Below are 25,942 nucleotides of genomic sequence, written 5' to 3'. Positions count from 1 at the left end.
TGGCTCAGCATAGCAACAGAAGCATAACTATTAGTGGTTATTTCAACCTTGAGGTAATTGGATTCCCCACTACCCCACCCACTAAGCAAATAAATTTACTTCGATGTCCCTTTAATATGTCACATAAGAGAAAAATAAAGGCCTTATATTTAACAGTGTGAAAGACATTATTCTAAAGATTAATGTTTTCAAATGAATGCTAAGTCTAAAAAATAGTATTCATAGTCTATTCCTTCAGCTCCTTGCTATAATTGAAATATAGCATCCTTGACGATAGAGCTGACCTGTCAAGGCATTTCTCTACAAATAGGGAAATCTTTTTTATTACAGCCAGTTACTCCAAAGATACTTATTGAGATGGACTTGATCATGGTGGCCATCTACCCTGCAGGGCTCAAATCCAAATCACCGTTCGACATTTATGGAGTTGTATGAGAGACAAGGAGTTATAACTCATTGGACACTGGTACATCATACTGCTGCTTCAGGTACAGTTTAAAGGGATGCAACAATTGATGAGATTTCTACTTTGTATGTCAGAGTATTTACCTTTTTTTCAGCATAGTTCCAGTCTCTCCACCTGTGGCTTAAAATATAGCCTGGTTCCACTCTAAACTCCGTGTGCTGCTGGGCAGACACTGAGCGTTGAGCAGGAAACACCACTTGTCAGTGTACTTATTCCCCAGCCGGCTTATTTCAATCCTACCACCAGTTCCAGGGCCATTTGTGTCTGTATTAGGAGGGAGAACTCACCCTGACAATTAGGTCTTCTGCTATTTTAATGGTAAGTAATGGGACTAAGGTGGTGGTGGTGGAATCTTACGTTAAGAATCAGTCTTAATATAGTAGAAACACTTTAATGCTTATTCAGGCAAAATGTCACAGCAGATGTGATAATTCTAGATTAAACCATTGACAGCAAAAAATGTGCCCTCGCTGGAATTCAGTCATGGTAATTCTTTTATTGTCTTAATCCATAAATTTTAATGTGTATAAGCAAGTGATGGTTCCATGTAAATCTCAGCTCTCTCCTTTCACATACCTAGAGATGCTAGGTGTATTTTAAAGTTAAATAATGCAGAATGTACTTTGGTACCTGTTTTAGTCTGCATTCCCTTTGTTTATTCCAAAGATTACATGGATCATATATAGTGTTTGAAGAAACTTATTCAAAGAACTCATTTAAATAAAGATCAATTTGGAAATTCTCCCAGTGACTGTACAGACAGATATATGTACATAGACATGTGAAAACTAAAAAACACACAGGAGAATTTCTATTTGATGCATTTGAAAATTATTAAGATTTGGAAAACATTAAGACATCTGGGTGTACAGCACATGTAAACCATTTTGTGGTGAAATCAGAAGTGATGAATTGCACATTCATTGATATCAGCTACAATATAACAAAGTCATCTCTTTCCTTTTCATCATGATAGCTGATGCTTCAGCAATAGGCTTTGATTAAAAAAAACCCCAAACATAATAACCCAGTTCATACCTTAGAAACTTTTGTGTACAGAACAGTAAGAGTAGGAGTATGTGGATTTAAATGAGTTACAAAAAAAATAATATATGCCTTAACAGAAGCAGAATTGCAATACACCCATCATTGATCATCTTAATACCAAAGACATCTGGCTCCGTTATGCATCTACTAATATTAATGACATGATATTAAATCCTTCAGCTTTAAGGTTGTGCAGCCCTGGAGTTCCAGACCCAATTTTATATATTATATTATTTGCATACAATTATATTCCTTAGATAATCATATAGCTCAAACCCAGATGCTGACATTTTCAGTATTTATGCACAGCTCCTGACCCATCTTTCATGTAAAGTTCCACACCAGGGAAAACCCTACATGGACATTCAGGGACATTTACCATAAGCACAGCAGCAGCATATTATACAGAAACAGAGATAATAACAATGTCTCACTAAATGTAATATCATTGTCTAAATTAGGAGTTTTTCCAATATAGTGGAAGGTCTCCTAAACTGGATATGCCAGATCCTCTTTTTGAGGATCCTTCTATCATCTAGAGAAGCCAAACATCATACTGCATGACAATTTCCCATCATATCTCTACATACGTCATCTGAAGGAGCAAGAATTGACAAAACTTTAGCTAGGAATAAAGACTATTGTGTTGAGGTTAAGGATCTCTGGCAAAACCTAAAAGTGATGTCATGAATTTCTAGCCCTAATTCTATTAGGGCAGCCACTCTGTGTACTACTAAGGCAAATAGGATGCTGATTAGTTCTGTGCTATAATTTGTTTATTCCCAGACGTTGCTTGTGGCTTCCTTTCCCAAAGGCAGTAGAAGCTGGTGGAGGATTATATGTAAAATTGTGAAGGGGGAAGCATGCCACAGAGCTTGTGGGATCCTTCTTTAGGCTGGTACTTACCTGGTTCTGACTCCCTTTTCTGGTGCATGGTGGGAGAGAGTGGTGCCTGGATTGCCTGCTCGGTGACTGGATTAATAAAAATTCCTAACTAGATAATCTGTAGGGAGAACAGTCTTACCCATCACCCAGCTGCTAAGCCTGGACCATGCTTGGTTTCCCATCAGGGTACCACAACTGTGAATGAGTGTGCTGTCACAGCTGTGCCCGGGGATCAGCGACAGTTCCCTGCTGTGGTGGTAAAGCCTCTCCCTGGAGTTTCACCTGGAGTACGTCTGCAAACATCAGTGATGTAGCTGGGCTACAGCATGAAACTGGCATTCAGAGAAGGTCTTGTCCCTGCTAAGCATGAGACGCAGGCAGTATATTCTGCTGCCATCACACCACACACTGCTCATGACATTAAAAACCAGATCCCAATGTTATGATGTGTGCTTGCAAAGGGGATTTTTCTTTTGTTTGTGTCACTGGCTTCACACATTGGCAAATATTTTACAAAAAATCATAAAATAAATGGCACTTCCATGCAGGGACAATACTTGCTTGGCTTACAGGCCAAGGCAGACAATGAAGCACATACCTAAGCAGTCTTCCTGCATATGGCCACTCTGCTAAACTGGGGCCATAAATAAGGTTATGTTAACACATTCACGATATTTACATGTTACATCAAGACAGTTATAATCAGTCTCAATTCTAAGCAATCTATCTCTACATTAGCTTTAGAACATACAAAAAATAGAATAGACATCTGTTTCATCTAAGATACAAAGAAGGGGTGTGTTTTCACTAAAAACACTAGAGTTTAAAACTTGGCATCATCAGCAAAATGCTAATAGACATTTTCAAATTGTATAGACCAAGTGTCTAAACAGAAAAAGTTTGATATTGAAGGGGAACCCATCGACATAAAATAAAACTCTTTAAGATGGAATGTAGCCAGTTTCTAAATACATTCAAATATTACAGTGTCTCTATAAATAGAAAATTAGATAATGCTGAAGAGCTAAAACAGTCCATTCCAAAGCTTTCTAGTGTATATATCTCTCTTTACTATCATTAATACACAGTTGCTTGAGCTACAGCTGTTCTAGCCTTTGGCAACAGTTCAAGTAACTTCCCCTCTTCTCTGCTTTGCAACCTTCCATCTTCCACTTTGACACCACAGAGTTGCCAGGGCATATCTTGATTTCACAAAGTTTTAGGAAAACTGCCACAAGTCCCAAATTCTGTTGGTGTGTGTGCAGCCAATCAAGGAAACGTCATAAATCCACCGTGGTCCTTCAACTGCCACTCAGGTAGTGGCACACCTCTAGTCCTATATCCTATATCCTATAGGCACTATATCCAAGAGAGGCTATGTGCTGACAAGCTCCCTCTTACTTGCACAGAGCCTGCTGAGAAGGATTTCAGAATAAACTTGATTTATTGGACCTCGGACATGATACGGGGACTGAGAATTTGCTGCATAGTCCTGCAGTTGTGATGGCTTGCTTTGACTACGGAAATATTTCTCCAGCGTGTAGTGCCTTGATAACGTCATTGTTATGTGTGGACTTTTTTCAGAGGGATTGGATTTCACCACCTGCAAAAGAAGTGACATGTGTGAGCGCTTTCTGCCTCCACCTAGAAAGACACACAGCTGTGTGTAGAGAAATGCTGAGAGTTTTCCACCGAGCAGGTCCTGATACTCTTACCTTGAATAGCAAGTTGCTCACAAACAGTACTTCAGTGAGCCAACTTGTTATGTTACATACTAATCAAAGTGCAAGATCTTATTCACTTAAGCCTTGAAATCTAAATGTATAGGCCCATTATATTCAGCTGATTCTGTAGGGCTTTTGTATATTAGACTCTGTTCTCTTCATTAAGGACAGTTTTTCTGAACAACAGAATTCATACTTAACAGCTCTTCTGTGTATTTACCATGGAGAAAAATAAACTCAGGACAGCCCTGACTTGCAGGAAGGTTTAAATCCTGCTCTGATCCCAAGCACTTGATGAACATACGCTGTGTCTCAGCTGTAAGAATGTCTCACTCTCAGGTCTCGATGCAAACGTGGCCCAACTCCATATGGAGATGAAAGCACCCCTCTGTCACGCGGCTCCAAGAAGGGAGTTATGGTGCGATTTCACATCCCCCTCCCTGGGGCACCACTCTGACGTAATCACAGTGTAGTTCAGTAACTTAGTGCAGAAGAATGCTCCTCCTTGGCCCCCAAGTATGTATAAGGTTCTGGAATTATCATGTTCAATTTGTATGGAATAAACAAATGCCGTGGGACTAATGGAAGCCTAATAACTGGAGGGGGGCGGTGGTCTGTGAGATGCTGAAGGTCTCATCTCAGTGAACACACAGTCACTGAGGAAAAATGAAGCAACTTCAAGAGAGACAAAACTTCAGAACCTGGCACAGATACAGGACAGAGGGCCCTGACCCAGGCATTGGCAAATTCAAAGAAAGCAGAAAAGAGTCCAAGTGGTTAATTTATTTTTCAAAGAGTAAATATATGCTGACTTGATAGCTCTGATGCCCACTAATTTTCCTGCTATATCAACCACAGCAGACACTTGAAAAAGATGAGTTCATTTATTAATGCATATATTTAGGAGGAAGCATATTAGCTTTTTAAAAATATAATGTACTTTTATTGTTGCTGAAAATCAGAAACAATGCTTATATATAGTGAAGCTCATAATAAATGAAACTAATCAGAAAATTAAATGTGAGTGAAAAAATAACATGTTCAAACACTTGAAAGACTGGGCAGAGAGGCTATAAGGGAGCTGTCTGAACTAAAAAAAGACTAGGAATTATCCATGTAGAAAATTAATATATCCTGTGATCAATTTGATACAGCTAAGCCAAGAGCTGTTATTTGTTTTTATGCAATTACTGCAGATTCATTTTTCTAAATTAGTGCCTTAGATCTTACAACTATTTCAAAACGATGCCACCTTGAACCAATCACCCAAACTGCATTCCTGTTAGGCATAATCTCCCAGGAATGCAATCTAATGTTCACCCAGCAGCCAGCCACTGATTAAGATACCAAAATTCCAGGGTTGCTAGTTTTTACATTGTGACCATGATTTCATTGCTATAAAAAAAATAGGTTCCATAAAGATCTTTATAACTGCTGGCCAGTCCACTTCTCCATAAGCATTTGTGAAGAATGAGGTAAGTAAAAAATGAGGTTTGCATATGTACATAGAACTAGAAGTATGTTTGGGCAGAAAGTGCCAGAGTTATGTAAAAATTTTTGTCCCAAATTGATATAATTGCTTTGTGAGTCCAGATTCCTTGGCAATCTGAGGGAAGATTGCAGGGTCTGCAGTGCTGCAGATTTCTGTGCTCTCAGGATGACTCGAGGCCCTCTGAAGTGAATTGGTGGGAACTCAATAAAATTTTCAGGACAATCAGGGGAGATAGATAACTTTGTGTTTGGCCAGCTAGTGAGAACTAAATGACAACTGCTGAGTGCATTTCAGTTCTTGTTTTCTGACAGCACAGAACAGACAGCCTGCTGTGCTTTAGCTCAGGTGGCATTTACAGAGGGGTGCCGTCTTTGGGGAGTTTAGGCATGTCATTTTTTAAGAGAAAGAAAGTGAAAGTGTAAAGCAGTAGATTTAATCTGTCTCATCTGGCTTCATAAAACATGAAAAGCACTGGGGTTTTACACAGTGTTCTTGGCTCCGTCCTAGGAGGCAAGATGCCATTTTCCTAGTGCAAACTGCTTCAGCACCTGATGTAACGCCGTTTGCCCGGATGCAGAAATAAACTGATGACAAAACTGTTAAAACTAACGAGGTATCAAAAGCATTCAAGGACTTTCTTTTTGCTTTCCTCAAGGATGAAGTCTGTTTTTTTGGTGGCTGGTGGATTCTGCTGGGCACATTTATGCCTCTTTTCAGACAAAATGACCTCTCAAATCTCATTAACAACAGCTCTGTGAGCCAAACTCTCCCCTGATCCTCCCCAGAAATACATACTCTCTGTTGAGATTCCTCCAGCAGAGAAGGAAGGCCAAATCTGCACATGAGCTCATACAAAATGATGGAGACGCGGATGAAAAATGCTGATGACTAGTCACACCCTTCTGTTTTTCACCCGGTTTTATACAAAGCACCTGAAACATTTCACTTTGAAGCTCTCCATTTCACTCAAAAGCTCTGTGGAAATGGTGAATATCAGCAATGACCCACGAAGACACCAGCGTCTGGGTTCTAGATAAAAAAGGGTCAGTATAGCCACCTGGGTAAAATGGAGGGAGGCGTTTGCTCCATGGGATTATTTATCCATTACATAAATACCTGCTCTGTGACTTAATCCCTATTTTACGGCTCCCTTTGGACTGAGCTGTGTTTGTGCCTCTCCCATGTACCGTGCTCAGAGCAGGTGAAAAGATTGGTCCACTAACCATGCCTGCTGTGTTTGGTCCCAAAGCAGGACAGACACCATGGTAGTGGGCTGAAAACATGTGACCTGCTCAGGATCCTGAGGTGGAAACCAGCTGTGAGGTTGACATATAGCACATGAGGTCAGATGGGTCTAACAATGCTCCCAAACCAGTGCTCAGTCCCAGTGAGCCTTATGCTGGAGCAGAGTCCCAACCAGTGGCAGCTGATTGTCTCCCCACTCTCTTTTGGGAGCCCATTTGTCGTCTGGTAGACTGTCTCCAATATTGTATCTCTGTCTGTGGTATTTAAAAGAAAAATCAAAGCCTTATAGTTATTAATTGTTTTTATTCCGCTTTAAGTAAAGGTGACTGCTGTGGCTGAGAGAATTAAATATAAACCACGGGCTACAAGAAACTAGTTAGGCTTGCTATGCTAGTCCTTGGCCAGCAGACACCGCAAGGACACTCAGGAGCCTGTGCTTGAATTTTACTATCATCACCACTGAATTTCAGTTTGTTTAGTTTAAACTACTCCTAGGTTTAATTAGCCACACTATATTTTGTTTCCCAGTGTATACTGTGGGTGTCTGATGAAGGAAACATTATTTTTAGATCCTTGCTTTTTTTGGATCTTTAAGGAAAATATATCATAGCTATCCTGACATTTCTTCACAGCAAAAGTTAGTGCTTCCATTTCATTCCTGGTATCACAGCCCACCTTTGTACCTGCGAAACTCTGCGGAGCTTCTGTGCTAACCCTGCACATGTCCAGGTCCTGGGAACAGGCTTGGCCAAGAGTGAGATTTACAGAAAAATAGGCGTGACTTGTCAAAATGAGCAAAGGGGGTTTATCCTTTTCTGGAGAGATTCAGAAAACATTTGGTAGTCTCTCTTATTTCAAGTAATTTGTTTTGACTGAAAACAAATTCCTAAACTCATGCTGGAAAAATGCTAGCATCTCACTTGTGTGGGTGATGGTCTTTTAAAATATTTATGCACATTTGAAAGCTCTAATAATAATAAAAAAAAAAGTTCTGTTATAGTCTCGATACAATTAACTTAATGGAGTTCTGTGTCAGTTCTAAATGACACATCAAATTACTTGTGTCATTGCTCTGGTCAGTAACCAAACTCCAGAGTTTTCTTCCAACTAGTAGCCTCTTACTGGCTTAAAGCCCCCACCTGACTGTAAACGGCATAAATTCATTACCTCTTGGTTTCACGCCGACATCTTTCACTGCATCTTTTTGCCTTCCAGTTTTAACCTTTCAGTAATAATTTCCTCTTATTCTGTATTTCATTCTATGAAAGAATTTGCACCTGTCATCTCTCTTTTGATCACTCAGGGGAAATGCAATATTCCTGAAAGATATGACAGTTCAAGTTTTATGGTCCTAAACAGATTTTCATGGAATAAATTGTGGTAGTTTCCTAGTCTTTTGTTAGACAGACAACCCAGATTCAGTCCATAAGAATGAAGATCCTTGTAGCATCACAGGCAACGTCTTACTGTGCTAAACATGACTAATCTATAGAGATACCAGAAGGTTTCTCTGTCCTTATATCCAGCAACAAACTGAGGCATGGGGTTACTGATGATGTCTGCATGCCTGATTGCAGTTTTCAATGAAGAAATATTTTTTCTTGGGAATCAGGATCTAAGCACCTGGAAAGATATGAGCCTTCTTTATTCCTCAAATCTTTTTCTGGTATCCAAAGGGAGTAATATGATAAACGTGTTTTTTCTTTAGGGCAATGAATGATGCATTTGGATTGTCAGCAGACTGACCACTCATAAAAGGAACCTGGAAACCGGTCTTTTGTACTAACAAGTTGGTGTCATGGGTATGAGGAAGGACTTGGTTGGAAGCTACAGGAATATTCTGGTGGCCTTGGTGACAGTTCTTCTATTATCATATGCAAAATTACTGTCAACAGCCTTATGGCAGAACATACCTGCCTACTTGGCTACTCAAAAATTACACTTTCAGTTTTAATTCAGGGTCACGTGTCCTAAACCAGAGTTGCACTTCTTCATTTGTTATACAGAAACATAGAATCATAAAATGATTTAGGTTTGAAAAGGCCTTTAAGATCATCAAGTCCAACTATTAACACAGCACTGCCAATTCCAGACTAAACCGTGTCTCTAAATACCACATCTACACACCTTTTACATACCTCAGGAAAGGTGACTCAACCACTTCCCTGGGCAGCCTGTTTCAGTGCTTGACAACCCTTTTGGTGAAGAAGTATTTCCCAATATCAAATCTAAACCTGCCCTGGCAGAACTTGAGGCCATTTCTTCTTGCCCTGTTGCTTGTTACCTGGGAGAAGAGACCGACCCCCACCTGCCTGCAACCTCCTGTCAGGCAGCTGTAGGGAGTGATAAGGTCCCCCTGAGTCTCCTCCACTCCAGGCTAAACACCCCCAGTTCCCTCAGCTGCTCCTCACAAGACTTGTGCTCCAGCCCCTTCCCCAGCCCCGTTGCCCGTCTCTGGACACGCTGCAGCCCCTCTGTGTCCCTCTTGCAGTGAGGGGCCCAGAGCTGAACACAGGGTTTGAGGTGCGGCATCACCAGTGCCCAGTACAGGGGGATGATCGCTACCCTGGTCCTGCTGGCCACACTGTCTCTGACACAAGCCCGGATGCTGTTGGCCGCCTTGGCCACCTGGGCACCCTGCTGGCTCATGTTCAGCCATAATATTCTTGTACCATAAGGTACATGAATTCCAAAACTAAAACAGATCCCTCCTTTGCTGATGGAAAAGAGCACTCATTATATAAAGACATGCCACATACTCAAAATACATCTTAAAGGAAACCAGAGAAACTTTAAATATCTTGTTTTCCAAATTCTTTACTTTCACTGGTTTGGCAGCCTCTGGTCTGATTTTGTGCCTAGATATAATAATGTGTTTCCTTATTCATTTTTTATTTAATCCATGGACTCCTGTCATTCGTAATAGACTGTGAAGAGTCTTTGCCAGAACTTCAAATGAACAGAAGAATATGTTCTCAATTGTCTTACTTATATATTTTACCATTTCCCTGTTTCACTAGCGTAGTAGTTATAAAACAGAAGACAGATTTTCTGTACATTTCAAACAAAAAAGAAAGCAGAACTATGGGTGTGCGGGAGAACAAGTGACTTACTCTTCTGTCTGTATGGTCAGTCACTGTAACTATCCCAGTTAACTCTTCTCAGACATATGAAAACAGATACACAGCAGGAAGAGTGCTCTTCCAAATTTAAGCTCCATGTTAAGTGTACCTGTGGTTTGACGGGTCTGCTGAGCTGCTCAGTTAGGAAGGGTTCAGACAAAAACCTGCGAGGCTGGGGTATGGCAGAAAGGTAAGCTGACGCCATGCAGAAGCACTAAGGATATATAATGCATAGCAAATAATGTAAGAACCTGGAAACTTTGCAACATCCTTTTATACAGGTTACCTTTGCAGGTGGGCACGCTTGTTTTTATTTCGAGGAATCACCACGACAGCAGTTCAGCCCATCCTCAATGGCACTGCACTCTGAGCACTGAGGGACAAGTGCCACCATACAAACTGCTATCTCTGCAGGTTTTATTCAGACCTAACTTTGAGTCACGGATACAAACCTTATTGCATACCTTTTTGTTTCTAAGCACCTGACAATTAAAATCTCTCTTAAATACCTGGGAATGATATAAGTTTAAATTATTACCTCGTGGAAATGGCAGCCACATTTTCCTTGCAGGAATTCTTTGTAACGTCCCATGGTGATGACAAAGGTGTCAACAACTTCATAGCCAAAATTTTTTGCTGTATCCAGAATAATCAAGTTTTCATTCCACAAGTTTTGCACTTCTGCCTGCATTTCAGACAAAATATCACAACGCCTTGTCAGAAAGAGTGTTTAAAGGTTATTGTATTCTGCCATGGAAATGCATAGCAAAACTGCATTTTGAATAAAGCAGTTAGGTTATACTCCAGGCATTAATTACTATAAATTCACTCTTGAAAATAGCTGTTACACCAAGACTGTTATAGATTTTTGCAGAAGTTATAATTACTGTTCCATAGTTGTGCAGCTTCCTTCATAGGAAAATTCCAATATTATTTAAAGTATAATTATTGGGTAACTTTTTAATATGTACTTAGCTAATATGTGGTGTAATTCATAAAAAAACCCCCTATTATAAAGTTGTCTGTAACAAATGGTGAAATTGTTCCTGTAAAGAAATTTTCAGCTTCAAAAGGAGTATAGGGCCACGGACATCTTAGAAATGGTTATGCTGAAGAACAGGTTATTATTTCTCAAGATGCTGCAGAAAGGCCAGGAATAGAAAAAACGTTAGCCATAAATTTGGCAAAGTGGTGTGTTTAACTCTGCAGATAGAAAGGCTTTGAGAGTAGCTGGGGTAATCCAGAAGTCCAGAGCACCCAAACCACATGGGCAATTTGGCATACAATTCCAATATTGAAAGGGAAAAGAATGTTGGTTATGCACTGTAGTTGATTTCCAGAGTTTTATACATTTACTGGATGAGAAACTGAAAAAGGTAGTCCTGGGAAGCCTCATCTACCTTTGATCAAAGTTCTGCTTCTTCCTAGGACTGAGTTCTACTAAAAGATATGGCAGGAGCTATAACAATGTTTCTTCATGTGGATGCCAATGGTTTCCCTACTGTAGCCTAATTTGATCATCCAGGTAAAGGAAATAAGAAGACATTCGGTAGAGACGAGGCAGATATAGTGCTAACGTAGACAGAAGGAATGGGCAAAATCTGACAGGGCAGTCTCCGCAGAAAAAAAATGGTGAGAGTAGCAGTAAGTCGCACACTGAATACAGCAGTGTGTTATGGTTGCAAAAAGACATGAACGCTGGTCCCCAGTGTGATAGAAGTGCTGGATGTAAACTATGAAAGCTCATAATTTTCTCCTTTCAACACCTGTGAGTAGCTGGAGCATTACGTGCAGTGCTGGTAGGCATCATCTACTCTGTTCTGCCCTCTGGTGCTTCCCAGCCTGGTCTCATCGGTGCATTTTTTAACATGTTCAATAAGGAACCACCATCCAATTGTAAATAAAAATATGGAATCGAATTAGTTAGACAGCACATAGAAATGAGCCCATCTGTTGCTCTGAGAGTCTTGGATACTATTTAAACTGACTGTAACATCCAATTAACATACCAAAACCAGTCTAGATTCACCGGCACATTCCAGCTGCTCTGTAATGTTCTGGCTCCATAGGCTGGTTAAGATAGATGTATGGTGAGCCATGTGATGCAGCCAGGTGAGTGAACCCGATCCAGCAGTAAGTAACCATGGAGGGAGCCTGGGGAGGGACTTCGCTTGACATGGTGTGAGGAGCAATCTGCCTATCCCCCGCTCGATTTCTCAACTTTGGCAGCAGGACTAATATGGGAGTTTCTTCTGGTTCTTGGGACAGCTGACTGAGCACAGCATCTCAAATGGCATTCTGATTGCAGTGGAATCCATTAAATAAGGCAAATTGGTTTGAATCCATATTAGTAAGCAGTATGAGCAAATACAAACATTAATCTTTCTTTGATCCACTCAAAGCTTGCTCAGCAGAGGTAACATATTTTGACCAGACAGCAAAATTGTTGCTGAAATGACAAGTCTTCCATGAAGATGCACTCTAAATGTACTGAAGCTTACCTGTGATAGAGAATGTATTCCATCCACTGGGAGGTGAAAGCCCATCCCTATGGATTTAATAATTACCAGGATTTTTGACAGATTTTCCCTGTTTGTTAAAAAAAAAAAAAAAAAAAAAAAAAAAGAGGATTTTACTGAACAGACACATCAAAAGACACTGCATTTTTATTTTTTCAAAGCCACTTCAGTGCACACCCATGAGAAAACAAATGAAATGTTTGTATTTAAATTTTTTTGATGTTTCTCATAATATATCATATCAAGACTTGTAATAACACCAAGTACATAACACTACCTGTTCAACACCTTTTGGATAATTTGCAGGTGATTGGAATTAAGCCACTGAACGCCACCTACAATTAATACAGTCTGGTCTGTGTTCTCCAGGGGACGTGATCTGAAACCCAGAAAAGAAAACCAACACATGTTGCTTTAAAACAGATGGCAAACATTTCAACTACATTGCATTGCATTTCAGTGAACTGTATCTGGCATTCTGATCAGAGGCCTGATGTAATTTTCTACTTTTTTTCAGTCACAAAATATGGTCTGCACACGTTATGTTTGTTTACTGACTTTAGTTGTAAAATATGTTAAACACATTTGCGAATAGAATGAGCATACAAACAAGCCAGCAATAGAGTTTGTACGGTACCTCTGCAGCAGTTGTTCTAGTGCTTTTTCAAAAGTCGGTCTCTGGTTTGCATTCATCCAAAACTGGGGGTAGTAGGAGTAACTGATAAATGTTTTCCCCTCATTGATATTATGATAACATTTAACATCATGAGTCTTTTGCCATTCCTGAAGTGTCTTATTCACTCTTTCTATTAGATAGTACATCATCCCTCTGTTAGTTGAGTCACCTATAAAAAGAATCTTTGGATTGAAAAAAAGATATGACTTAGAAGTTGTACACTCCAAAATCCAAAATCTAAGAAAAGAATACAGCTAGTCTGGAAGCTTTTAAACCCCTTCTCATAATGTTCAAGAAACGCGTCTGTGAGCTGCCAGTTCTCCAGCCCTGACATTTCAATACTAACAGCCTCCTTTAGCAAAATCTGTGTGATCTGATTAACGAAAAGCTATATTACGTGCCTCAAAGATGAAAAGTACAGGTTACAGATGGCTAAAGCTGCACAGTTAGCCCTGTGTTTTTGCTTAAGTTTATATTTACTTCCAGTTGCTAGTACAGAGCCTCTTGCGATTACTTGCAGCTTCCTGCTTTCATTCTCCATTTTTTCATGTGGTTTGTTCCTACACAGCACATCTTGAATAATGGCTGTCTTCCATAAATGTGATTCATTAGAATTTACACCAAAGTAACATACACACATAAACACACACAAATAAATGCATGCAGCTGCTGCATTATTGTAGAGATAGAGTCTTTCTGCAATTTCAGAGGGGGGAAAAAGGTTTGGTTTGGGATTTTTTTGGTTGTTTTTTGGGTTTGGTTTTTTGTTTTGTTTTTGGGTGTTTTTTTTTTGGTGAAGACAATCTGAATAGATTAGGGTAGACTTGGCATGTGTGATGTGACCACCAGGAAACATCATGGCCTGAAGGGAGTTAGAAGTGCTGTCAAGATGACAGAAGTACTGCTAGTATAGCAGTCTTCACTGTGCTGCTCTGAACTTGGAAATAAATGAAGAAGTCAAATTTGGGCTTGCTCCTACTTCTTTTGAATCCCCTGACAAATCAAACATCTCTGTATGGGGAGATGACAGACCTTAACATGTAGGGGTTTTTAATGTAATTGCCCTATTTTTACTGGCTAGGACTAGCATTTCTTCTGCTGAAGACAATATGTAAGTAGTGACAAGAGTCCAAAGGGGAGAAGAACCCAGGTTCACTGTGGTATGTCAATGATACTGTGTGTGTAATCATTTATTACCACAGTCACCTCAGCCAGAAATCCACATAGAGGAGCACAAATGTAAAACTGAGAGCCAGAACCCCCTTAGAGTTGTAACAGAGTAAACAGCCCTGTTCCCTGCTCAGCCGTGTGCTTCTCCTACCTTCTCTGGTGCTCAGGGTAGTTGGCACCCTGTAAGGCAGGTTTTTGTTGTTCGGTGTTTTAATTTGATGTGGTTTGATGCTTTACCACTTCCAACTTGAATATTTGGTTATGCGAATTAAATTCAGACTGCACAAGATTACACGTTGAAGAGTACGTTTCCAAAGCTTCTTTTAGAAATTTTATGTGGTGAAAGCATCTTGGACTCCTCTCATCTAATACATGTCTATTTATCTATTCCCTTCAGGAATGTCAGAGTTTTAGGAACTAATTCCAGTTCCTACTGTGAAACTATTTTGGTTAAAAATAAGGCACAACAGTGTACCAGTGATGGTTCCCACAGAACACAAGCAGTTTCAGGTGAACATACCCTGATCTGGTGGCAGGGCCAAGAATGAGCATGACAATGACTTGACCTTCCCATGCCTCACTCACGGTGAGCTGCAGATAAACCCTTTATAGATTATGTATGGTAAAAAAAAAATTAAAACAAGCACTGAGCACATAGAGGCTCTTTTGCCTCCTGTCCTGGACCTCTCAAAGCTGCTTTATAGAGTAAATTCTTGAACAGCTGCTTTCATGCTTGTAATGCACAAACACTTCTCTCAGATGCAAGGGGATTTCCAACTCTTTTCACATTGTGTCAGAAGAAACTTCTTTAAACCAAGCATAACATGACTCACAAAGTCAAGGATGCTTGGATCCTTGGAAGGACGGGTTGGAAATTCTCTCTTTCCCTCTATGACAGACACAAACATGCAACATTTACAATTAGGAAGACATTCCATGCTTACAATATGCTCTAATTCTAAAGTAAGTTAACTTGAGTTTTTAAACAACAATTCTTTTAACTTGCGAAATCTGTCGATCTCACCAGTCTGCCTGTATCCCTATCTCTTTAAATCTCCAATTCATAAATTCGTTACTGTAGTATCTAAATTTATATCTATTTAAAAACCAGTTCTCAGATACTAGCAGGCAAGGTTATTAGCTTGGAATGTGGGTTACAAAGAACACATTGTTTTCTGTAAAAACACAAAGCATTATTAGCAGAGTAACAAACAGGCTTTACCGGTTTACACACATAAAGCTGTTGGTAGAACATGCTAGATTATTTATCTTCTAATAACGTGATATCATTTTGTCATCATTACACATGGGGATTTCTAACTGCAAAGGAGCATATTCAGCTATTAATTACACTGATTTGGCAGATGTAGCATTTTTATCTCACTCTTCATTCTACTGTGACTAGGATTCTGATAGATATTTTCTCCTTCTAACTGTATTTGGTCTATTCTCATCTACCAGTGACTCCAAATAGCAGAACTACATCTTTCATGGAAAAGAGGGAGAGAAGAACCATGGCCAAGGCCAATGAATGTGATGCACAGATGTCTTAACTTGCCAACACTGCATTCTCTAGCAATTTAAGTGTGAAGTGTCATTCTAGATATTTCCAGTCTCAAACATTGCAGAGCATCATAGATGGAGATCAACTCATCAGTCCCTTTCCCATTTTTTTGCTATGTCCAAATTAGAGCAAAACATTCCATACACACATACCACCTTTACACCATTAAATACTTTAGGCATTGTAGAACTTCAACATTTCTGCAGCTACACACCCACACAAGCAGGGGATCCATGAATCAGTTTTCAAGTCTACCCTGGGGGTTCTCAATGGCCAGGTCTGCAGATGGGAGGGCACTATATGCAGTCATGGAAAACCAGTACCAGGAGAGACAAGATAGGTACGAACACATCTTAAAGTGGCAATTCTAGTCTGTAAATGCTGTGATGCTGGGCACCATATGAAAACATCAGGTGGGCCTTTAGAATAGTGCTATTGTTGTCCTGTTCTGAAAACATGAAGAGGGTGACAGGAGTCAAAGCAGAGTCCTTTAGAGCTGTCAGTATAACTGGTTGAAAACTGTAACTGTTAGGGCTCAGACATACTTAAATATGATCACAAGACTCATGAGACTGCACACAGCCCGTCTCTGAAGGAGTATGTTCTAAGTCTTAGAACACCTCCAATTTTACTCTTAAGTGGGCTTGTTAGGAGGAGGTAAAGCAGAAGGTCAGGAAATAGATCAGACAGATAATGCTATTGAGTGTCTCAGTGTCCGTCTGGGAACATCTACTTATTCCTAGGAGAAAGTGTGGATGGGCAAGGATGAGTCAAAAATGAGACAGATGGCAACATCACACTGTTGAGGAATACAGGTTGTTTCACTCTGGAAATAAACCTGAACACTCAGAAACAGGTCTGCTAAGAGAATCGTCAAGACTTGATGTAAGTGGGGAACAGAGAAATGAGCCAAAGTGGACTTGTGGTTGTACAGAAAGCCAGATCAAAAGTGTAGGTCATCCTCAAAGATGTCAGTCAATTATAGCAACCATATTTGCTTTTAGTCAAGAAGTCTGTTCACGTAGGTATGAGCCATACCAAGACTGTATCACTGAAATCAGGCAATTCTGTTAAAATCCAGATATGTTTATAAAACTAGAACTGCAGTATGTGAAACCTATAATCCCTGCTCTCTAGCTCTGATGCAGAGCTCTGAAGTCTGTTTGCAGTTGTTACAGTAGGGTATCAGCAGTCACACTCTGGAGACTTGTGTGTGCTGGGATTTTGAAGGGAACGTCCTCCCCTAAATCCAGGAGAGATCTCAGATGTAAAGAGAGCTGTGCATTCCTACTAATCCAGTGCATCCCAGCCTGGTGGATGCCTAGCACATCACCAGCAAATCTGCACACATAGAGCATCCGTTCATTAAGAACTTGTCTGCATCCCACTTCTAACTATTGGTTCAAATGTGCTGTAAGACGTCTAAATCCTGGAAAAATATACAAGTTTTTCTTTTTCCTAAAAAAAAACAAGGTGGAAGAAGAGGACCCTTGTAGGTAATCTCACCTGCTTTTCAAACTGCCCTTGTGCAGACCTGGCCAAGCACATTTTGTTTTGGTATGCAGGCGGTCAGAAAGAATCTTGGAGTCCACCTTTCATAAACCAGCTTCATTTTCAGCAAATGCTTAGAAGATTCAAAGGCTAAAATAATTAGTGTTTAACCCAGGAAAAAAACTTATATGTCATTCAACTAACCCAAGCGCTTTGATGAATTAGAATAGTCATTCAACGTAATTGAATGTGTGGTTGCTATGGCCACATTTATTTCTGTAGACTTGCGTGAACTTACTGTAGTTGTGTGTGCCATATGGTTTTTAATAAGATTTGAACCAAGGGCTCTAGGGACGATTCTGTATTTAGCTCTATGACAACAATGAGCAAAAATGATGGCTCAGGTGTGCAGATTACGCCATATCTCGTTTTCTTTACAGTCTGGTGCAAGGCTTAGTCATGTACTGTTCAGGTCAATGGGGCATTTGTCTGCAGGACGACTAAAGGATCAGACATATGTAAGGTTATAATTTTATCAGACAAAGAACAACACTTTCACATAGACAGATGTTTGCAGTGTCTTCTGTTGCAAAAGTTTTGTGTGAAAAATTCCATTACAGCTTAAAGACTTTAAAAGATTGTGTAAGCATAGTGGAATTCACTTCTTAACCAAACCTATCATTATAAATTAACCACACTTAGGAAATTTAAACACCTGTAAGTCCAAAACACTACTTAACTCTAAAATACTATTAAGAAATTATAAGTTAAAATTCCTGTTTTAACAGCTGAATTTTAAGTACTTCAACAAATATTGCCTTTTCATATTTCCTGTCCTTAATTACACATGACTCAATGGTACTTTATTATAACACTAAACTCTGAGTAGTATTTCTTAACGATACACAAAATACATATTCTCCCCTGCTATTGAGGCCAGCTTTCTACATGCTGCTAATTGGTTAAATAATTGCCTGTTAGAACTCCTTTTTCTTCATCCTTTTTTTAAAGTTCTTGTACAAAAATCAAAGCACCATGTCTTCATGGAATTGTATAAATCTTACAGCAAAAGCTCATTAATTACAGAGGATTTTGTTGATTATTGTTAGCAACACAGATAGGATATTTTTATTATGATTGCTAATTTCTTTGATGCGGTTTTGACATAGATGTAGAGTTCCTTAAGAACAACAGAGCCTGCTGCATCTTGTTACCCTTAGTTAAGAGTTTAAAGAGGAGAAAAAAGACTGCAGATACTAAAAGTGGACTGAATGAAAATCTACACAGCTAAAATCACCTTAGCCTCAACACTTCAGAATTTTCCTGTTTACTGTGTCTGAAATACAAACACATGACTGACTAGTCTTGCTAACACATCATAAAGCAAAATAAGGCCTCATAAACCGTTTTTGTGGATGTATATCCTTTCTCATACCTCCACCAATCTGAATGTTATTGTTTCACTACAGGTGGTCTTATGTTTTTACAAAACAGTGTTCTGGTTTCAGCTGGGATAGAGTTAATTTTCTTCCTAGTAGCTGGTACAGTGCTGTGTTTTGGATTTAGGATGAGAATAATGTTGGTAACACACTGATGGTTTATGTGCTGCTGAGCAGTGCTTGCACTAAGCCAAGGACTTTCCAGCTTCTCCCTGCCAGTGAGGAGGCTGGGGGTGCACAAGAAGCTGGGGGAGGGGACAGACACAGCCAGGACAGCTGACCCAAACGGGCCAAAGGGACATTCCATACCACATGGCATCAGGCTGAGCAATAAAACTGGGGGGAGTGGGCTGAGGGTGCTGTCCTGCTGCTCGGGGACTGGCTGGGCATCACTTTGTGGGTGGTGAGCAATTGCACTGTGCATCACTTGTTTTGTGTATTCTTTTATCATTATTATTATTTTCCCTTCCTTTTCTGTTCTATTAAACTGTCTTTTTCTCAACCTGTGAGTTTTACTTTTTCTGTCATTCTCTCCCCTGTCTCACTGCAGGGGAGTGAGCAAACGGCTGTGTGGTATTTAGCTGCCTGCCGGGTTAAAGCACAACACACAGAAACAGCTTAGCTCAAACACAGTTTTATATGCACACAAACTAAAATAACAGTTAATGATGATGTGAAATCAATTGGAAGTCATAGCCAGGGAAAATGAATTTGTTACAGAGAAAGGAGATGATAACTTTAGAGATGAGCTCTGAAAAACAAATCAATTTTAATATAAGACTTGAAAGCAGTCTGGAGTTAGAAAACAAATCAGAAAGCGTTTTCGTTTTTGAGGATTATTTATGGTGCAGATAGGCAAGAAGTGCTCTGTTTGGGTGACCATAAACATATTTCAGAAACATTGATAAAAGGATAAAAGAAATTAATGAGCAAGAGACATATCTGAATACTGCATTTTACTGTTCTATGAAACATGAGGGAAACAGAATAATAGCAGTTAAAGATACAGTTGATCTTGGATGTGCTGCATTTCAGCCAAAATGAGTATTCACTTTACATCTTTCATCAGTTGCCGAAGCACATCCAGATCAGGGACATGGCACAGCAGTGGTTAAATCATTGCATGCTTCCCTTCACATTCATTAAAAGTAGCAAGACAAGTAGGCTTTTTTTCTTTCTCTCTTTTTTTTTTCCCCATATAAAGAGCCTTTTTTTTTTTTTTTTTTCACATAAAGCTAATAGGGAAGCATAAGAAAACAGGCTGCAGTTAATCATACTTGGAATTCACAGTGGCATAGAGATTAACACCTCCTATTTAAACGAAAAGACATAGTCATGTACATTTATATTGTTTATGATGTCTTATCATAATGCTTTTAATTATAAGAAATAAAGCCAGCAGATCAGAATCCTGAAACCAAATTATATTTTTTCCAGGACAAAAACCAGAGACTTCAGCCTAGTGAAATACAAATGTTGCTACTTGCTTTACCTGTGGCTCCTGGTGAAACCTTGCATGACTGAGATTTTATGAAGGTATTCAGAAGTGAAATTGAGTCATAGAGGGATGTTAGTGTTTTGATGAAAGGTATGATGTCATACAATACAGACATACATGTCTCTGCTTTCCTGAGAAAGGATTGGTAGCTACGTGAGGTGTATGGAGGTTTTATTGCCTTAGTTCAGAATAAACTTTGAGCAAGAATTCAGATGTAGATCATGATACATGACTTCTTTTGTAAAGGAATTTGAACTCCAGAGAGGACATTTACACAAGCTGAGTATTCAAAGTGTGGTGGCATACGAAAAAAACCCAGAATACAGAGGCACACAGGTTAGTTGAGCCCGTTTTGAGAAGTCATCACACAAGGGAGTTCTGTTGTTAGCTAACTTCAGCAAATGACAATACAAATCTAACAGCATTCCAGATCATCTCAATGCCCTCATTTGGGTTGATCATTTTTGCCCTTGTTCTGCACTCTTGTTTTGTTTTTTTTTTTTTTTGTTGGGTTTTTTTTTTTCAGTCTTCCTATATTTCCAGCATTGAAACTTTCTGCTTATTTTATTATGGAAACTGTGATGTTGTTAGTTTGAGAAGTTAGTGATCTCTGTAAAGCTTAAAGACAAGATATATAATGGTTTGAAACAAATATCACAAATTAGGAAACATAAATATATAGAGATGGCTATCAAAATCTCTTGTGTAGTAAAAATGTATTTGTTCGTAAGAATTATATCTTGCTGGTTACTTAATACTCCCTTATAAAAGATTCAGGTTGCTTAAACATATATAATAGCATATAATACAACCGACAAGCAAAAATCTCTTTCAGTGAGCACATGAAAAAAACCCACTTTTCCTACTACATTGCTTAGACTGTATAAAGTTTGTGTTAATCTCAGGCAGAATCAGGACCTCATCACCCAAGCAGAGGACTATTTTTGTTCATCTGACTTAGCTATGAAGAAAGTCTGAGCTCTTAAGTTTTACTGACATGAGGGAGTTGTCCATGGTCTACATTTATTTAGTGAAAGAAGAAAAATGCTATTGCAAAATGCCACAAAAAGTTAAAACCACTGCAAAGTGATGACAAAAATAACATCAGAGTGGAAGATATAGGAGAAACATACTGAAAGGGGAACGTGTGTTAAGTTATGACTTTAAAACAATAAACGAGTTACATAGATATCTGTGTAAAAGGAACAGGAGTGATTCAGCAGATTTCTACAGAGCAGTGAAGGTTATCAGGCAATGACAGAAGACTTTTGCGGAAGGTGCAGAATGGGAAACAAGTGCAATTAGTTTTACAGAGATTTTTCTTGCATGGTGTTAATGTAGATCACATAGGATCTGGCTCTCATCTGGCACTAGAACAGATCAGTGACTTCAGAGAGTCAGAACATAGTGGGATTTGAATTAGGAAATCAAGCTCACAAACATTCAATTCGTACACTTGGTTTTAATGGACCCTTAACACAGTCCTGTTTTTGACACTGGGGAATGTGAGTGATCAGAATGAGGCGGTGGGAATGTCAGCATAATCCTCCCAGCAATACCCTGGCAATCCACTTCCACAGCGGCATACTGTTCCTCTGATATCCATCAACTGTCTGACCAAAGCATGTTTGCTTTTTGCAGCAGCCTGATGTCTATGGAAATTAAAGACCAAAGCAAAACTATGACATTCTTCTGTATTTTTTGCTGTGGTCAATCCAAAAGTGCTTGTTTTGTACATGAGGAGCAAATCAAGCTTCTTCTTTGGCATATAAATGATTTTTTAAAATAAAAATATGTGAGGAGAAACCCACAGCTCTATAGTAATGGAGAAAACCGCAGGCAAAAATAAAGCCAAATGGCAATGAAGGATTTTGTGCAGGACAAGAAATCAGCAGAACAGAAAGAGGAAATGATAATCAAAAGACTATTATTTTTGTATTTGCCTATATAGAAATGGTCTCTGATTTTATCAAAATTCTGCTTTTAGTTACTATTTTCTTACCTAGGCAATACACTATAAAAATTTTTAGAACAATTAATTACTTACTTTCTGGATACTTGTATCCTCAGTAAGGTACCTGAGCCTCAGATCAGAGCTCTCTCTCAACAGTTTTACAGTCATAGCATGCTTATTAAGAAGACCTTGTATTTCCAAGCAATCACCTTAGAAGCTTCACTACAAGAAAAGAATGTGCAAGAAGACTTGGTAAGATTAGTGTGCACAAGCATCGCCATGCATTAGGTATGCAGCAGAAGAAACCCAAGTTGCATGTCAGGTGTGAGACAAACTGTGACAGCAATGCGCATCCATCCTCCATTTACAGTTCTTACGTACTCACTGCAGGTCTAACTGGTAACCACATACACCGTAGATCTTGAAACTCCACTGGTGTGACCTATGCGAAATGGCAGCAGACAACTGTGTCTGCATATGAAGCTAAATTATGGATAGTGGTTCTTTTTGTCCCTGTGGATTTTCCATCTGAATCTTTTCCCATTTATAATAAAAGGATTTTTCTTACACATCAGTCGTAACAGTGTTTTTAAAGCTTCAGGAGACTAAATACCCAGGTAAATAAAAATCAATAAAAATGTCAAATCTGTTACATACCTTTCTGCCCTCCATACATCGCTGGAGCTCAGGCTTGGCGAGCACCGAGTACTGGCAGCCATGGGGCTGCCACGTTATTTCTCTCCAGTCACAGGTCCTGTTGTCAGAGCAGCTGAGGCAAGGGACGATCCACTGCCCTGGAAAACAGCAACGGGGTGTCAGCACCTCCTCTGTATTTTTGTTAGTAGCTTTATTATACAGCAAGCAAAGTATTTTTGAGCATTTTGTCATGGGGGCTTTCACTAAATTAAATGCCCTCCAACCCTTTGAAGAGATTATTTCCTTCCTCTGTGGCAAGGGGTTAAAGTGAACCTTTATCTAAAGGTGCAAAGTGGATAACCAGGTTCTGGAGTAGGAGGTTCTGTTCCAGCTGAATATTCTGCTCAGGTGGGGAACCAAGGGCTGAATTTAGACAATTCCTCTTTCTTGTAGCCACCAGTGCTGACCACTGTGAAACCCTTCCTCACACTGGCCCTTCCTTTTGCCTCCTGGCCACCCCTGGGGCCAGGCATGCCTTGGCTCTCCAAGATTTCTATTGTCACGTGTGGATCTTGCCCTCAGCTCCATCTGCAGCCCTTTTGCAATCCAGGGCTGAAGGCTGAAGGCTCCTTCCTAGCTTCCTAGCAGTGATATGAAGAGACGGAGAAGTGCAAGGTCTCAGTTAACACAACAGGTGCCATGCAAACTCCTTTTATTGCATTGTGCCTTTTGAGTGACAGAGCAGGGACAGAATGGTTGATTGGTTTGAGGTCTGGACTCAGAGACTCCCACTACTGCAGAGTTCTTCATAAATTATGGGAAAGTTGTTTTGGGCAGCGGTAGTTATTTTAAAATTATATGAAAACTGAGCAGTTTTTTTCCCGACATTGTAATTTTTCATTCAATCCAAATACATGAAAGTTCTGGCAATGTCTACAACATCTGAGACCTCTCATTTTATAGAATATTTTCCTGAACATTCCAGACATTTATGAGCTGATCTGGTTTTACATAATAAACTAAAAAAGTAGAACTATATAAAATAAATACTGAGGAGCTGAAACAGCTGAACAATAAAAGTTTAAACTTTGGCAACTGAAAGTGATAAGTACCTTTTGAAAAGCTTCTTTGAAATTGATTTATATTCACCAGCTCTCTCGCTATATTAAGAAAAAAATAGATCCATTTTTGGCATATACTAAAGGTTAGTGGCAAATGTAAAAAAAATTAGAGGACAATGATATATGAAGATAAACTCATGCTTATAGGAAGCACTGACATTTAATGCTAACAGAATAGTTGCAGTTTTTAAATTTACATAGATGTGTGTAAATTTATGCATTTTTAATCCAGTTACGAACTTTTCCTATCGTAATTTCCCAACAGTCAATGCATTCTTAACCTTCAAAAATAAGGTTGTACTAAAAGTTAAAATTAATCTGATATAAAAAGAATAAGACAATTAACACTGAAAAATTGCAATCGATATTAGTTTAGAAATATAGCTTATTTTCTATTGCAATTATGAGTTGTTTTCCCCCCATTTATATAAGGTAGCAGTACACAATGCAGTTTTCAGCATCATTTCAATCTGCATTTTGTGGTGCTTCAGCTGAAAGAGTTGGCATTGGCTCTACCAGGCAAAGGAAAATTCACCTATGATTCAATGAAAGAGAGCAGGAAAGAGCGAGTTGCTGTTAGTCTATTCAAAAAATAAAAATTGGTTAAAAAAAAGTCTTACGAAAGCCTATAAGTAGAAGGTTTACACAGGAAGAGTGAAAGTAAACCAGATTTTTGGTTCATTAAGGCAGTTTATCAGTTGCATGCATAAATTTTCTGCTTAAGATATGAGATTAAACATTGCCAGTGCTCCCAAAAACTGGTCACCTAAAATGGCATTAAAAGAAATAAACTTTTAAAATAATTCATTAGGACTGTTTATCTTGTATTCAAAAAATATTAACCTAAAGTTAGAAATTTTAACCAATAAAGGCTGTACACTTAATTTGATGGGATTTTTTATTCTTTCAGCCTCTTTTATTTTGGTTCAACCTTTCCCATTGTCATAGTCACAAATACACATATTCTGCTTTCAAGATCAAAATCAGTTTCTCTACAGTGCTGAACAGTTATCCACATAAAAAGAAAAAAATTCTAAACTGAAAACTCAAAATTTAAATATTTAACCTAAGCTGATGCTAAAGATAGTTTATAGTGGATTTATGGCAAGTTTACTGTTATTTTTGGTGTCTATTTGGTACCCTAAGACTAATTTTTTTTTCTCTATGAATGGTCTATATAAATATATTTTCCTTTTGCTTTTAGCTGCATGTATGAAAAACAAAAGTAAAAATATTTTTAAAAGGACACGATTTTTATGCTACAGAATAAATGGCCTTAGACCTATAGACATGTCCAAGCTGAAATATTCTCCCTGTAATTGAAGGAGACACTCATCTTGAACAGCAGAGCCATTCACGTCTCTGCTGGACCCAAACCTAGATAGCTGTTGAATGCAAAGGGAGAGCTCGTACACAATTATGTTAAATTGGATACAGTTGCAGAAAGTATGGGAAGTGAGATATAACTGAAACACATGTCACAGCAGCTAGGCAGAGCATTAGATGTGAAGCTGTGATCTCTTACCCACCAGATTTTGTAATTGTCTGCAAACCAAATTTCCACAGACTGCAGCATCCCGATTCGCCTGCAGGGATTTAGCACAACTTGGGGTTCTCATGAGGAGTCAAACACACAGTTAATGGTTGCTGACTTCTGTATTATTGATAATACAGCAATACTGAACCAAGAGCTAATCTTCCTATGATAGCCTGGTTTGTTCAAACCCCATTGAATCAAAGGGAATCTTCTGAAGGAAAAACGATTTTTGTTGCTATGAAAATCATAAATTCATTCCATGACATAAACAAGATGGAAAGAAACTCCCCCTGTTGAATATTCCAAATTATATTGGGGGGGAGAGGAGAAAGAGAAATCATGTAAGTTAAATTCCT

The 25,942-nt window shown here is 39.0% G+C and overlaps 1 protein-coding gene across 3 annotated transcripts in view; it reads right to left on the bottom strand.

Annotated features, from left to right (window-relative positions):
- Positions 1 to 942: 942 nt before the first annotated feature.
- CPED1 (cadherin like and PC-esterase domain containing 1) overlaps positions 943 to 25,942 on the bottom strand; it is a 155,040-nt gene continuing 130,040 nt past the window's right edge. For 2 of the 3 annotated variants that reach the window (XM_040595743.1, XM_040595744.1), the window contains exons 18-23: positions 22,950 to 23,086; positions 13,138 to 13,358; positions 12,778 to 12,879; positions 12,483 to 12,570; positions 10,520 to 10,666; positions 943 to 4,001 (exon numbers count right to left, since the gene is read on the bottom strand). In XM_040595743.1, coding sequence (XP_040451677.1) covers positions 3,774 to 4,001; positions 10,520 to 10,666; positions 12,483 to 12,570; positions 12,778 to 12,879; positions 13,138 to 13,358; positions 22,950 to 23,086 — 923 coding nt within the window. In that variant the 3' untranslated portion in view covers positions 943 to 3,773. Of the gene's footprint in view, positions 8,179 to 10,519; positions 10,667 to 12,482; positions 12,571 to 12,777; positions 12,880 to 13,137; positions 13,359 to 22,949; positions 23,087 to 25,942 lie in introns of all 3 variants that reach the window. The other variant, XM_040595745.1, reaches the window with a different exon arrangement.

Source organism: Falco naumanni, chromosome 5, assembly GCF_017639655.2.
Source record: "Falco naumanni isolate bFalNau1 chromosome 5, bFalNau1.pat, whole genome shotgun sequence".
In the NCBI taxonomy this organism is placed as follows: domain Eukaryota; kingdom Metazoa; phylum Chordata; class Aves; order Falconiformes; family Falconidae; genus Falco; species Falco naumanni.
Note: the sequence above shows the minus strand (reverse complement) of the source record. Positions and strands in the feature narration are given on the sequence as shown.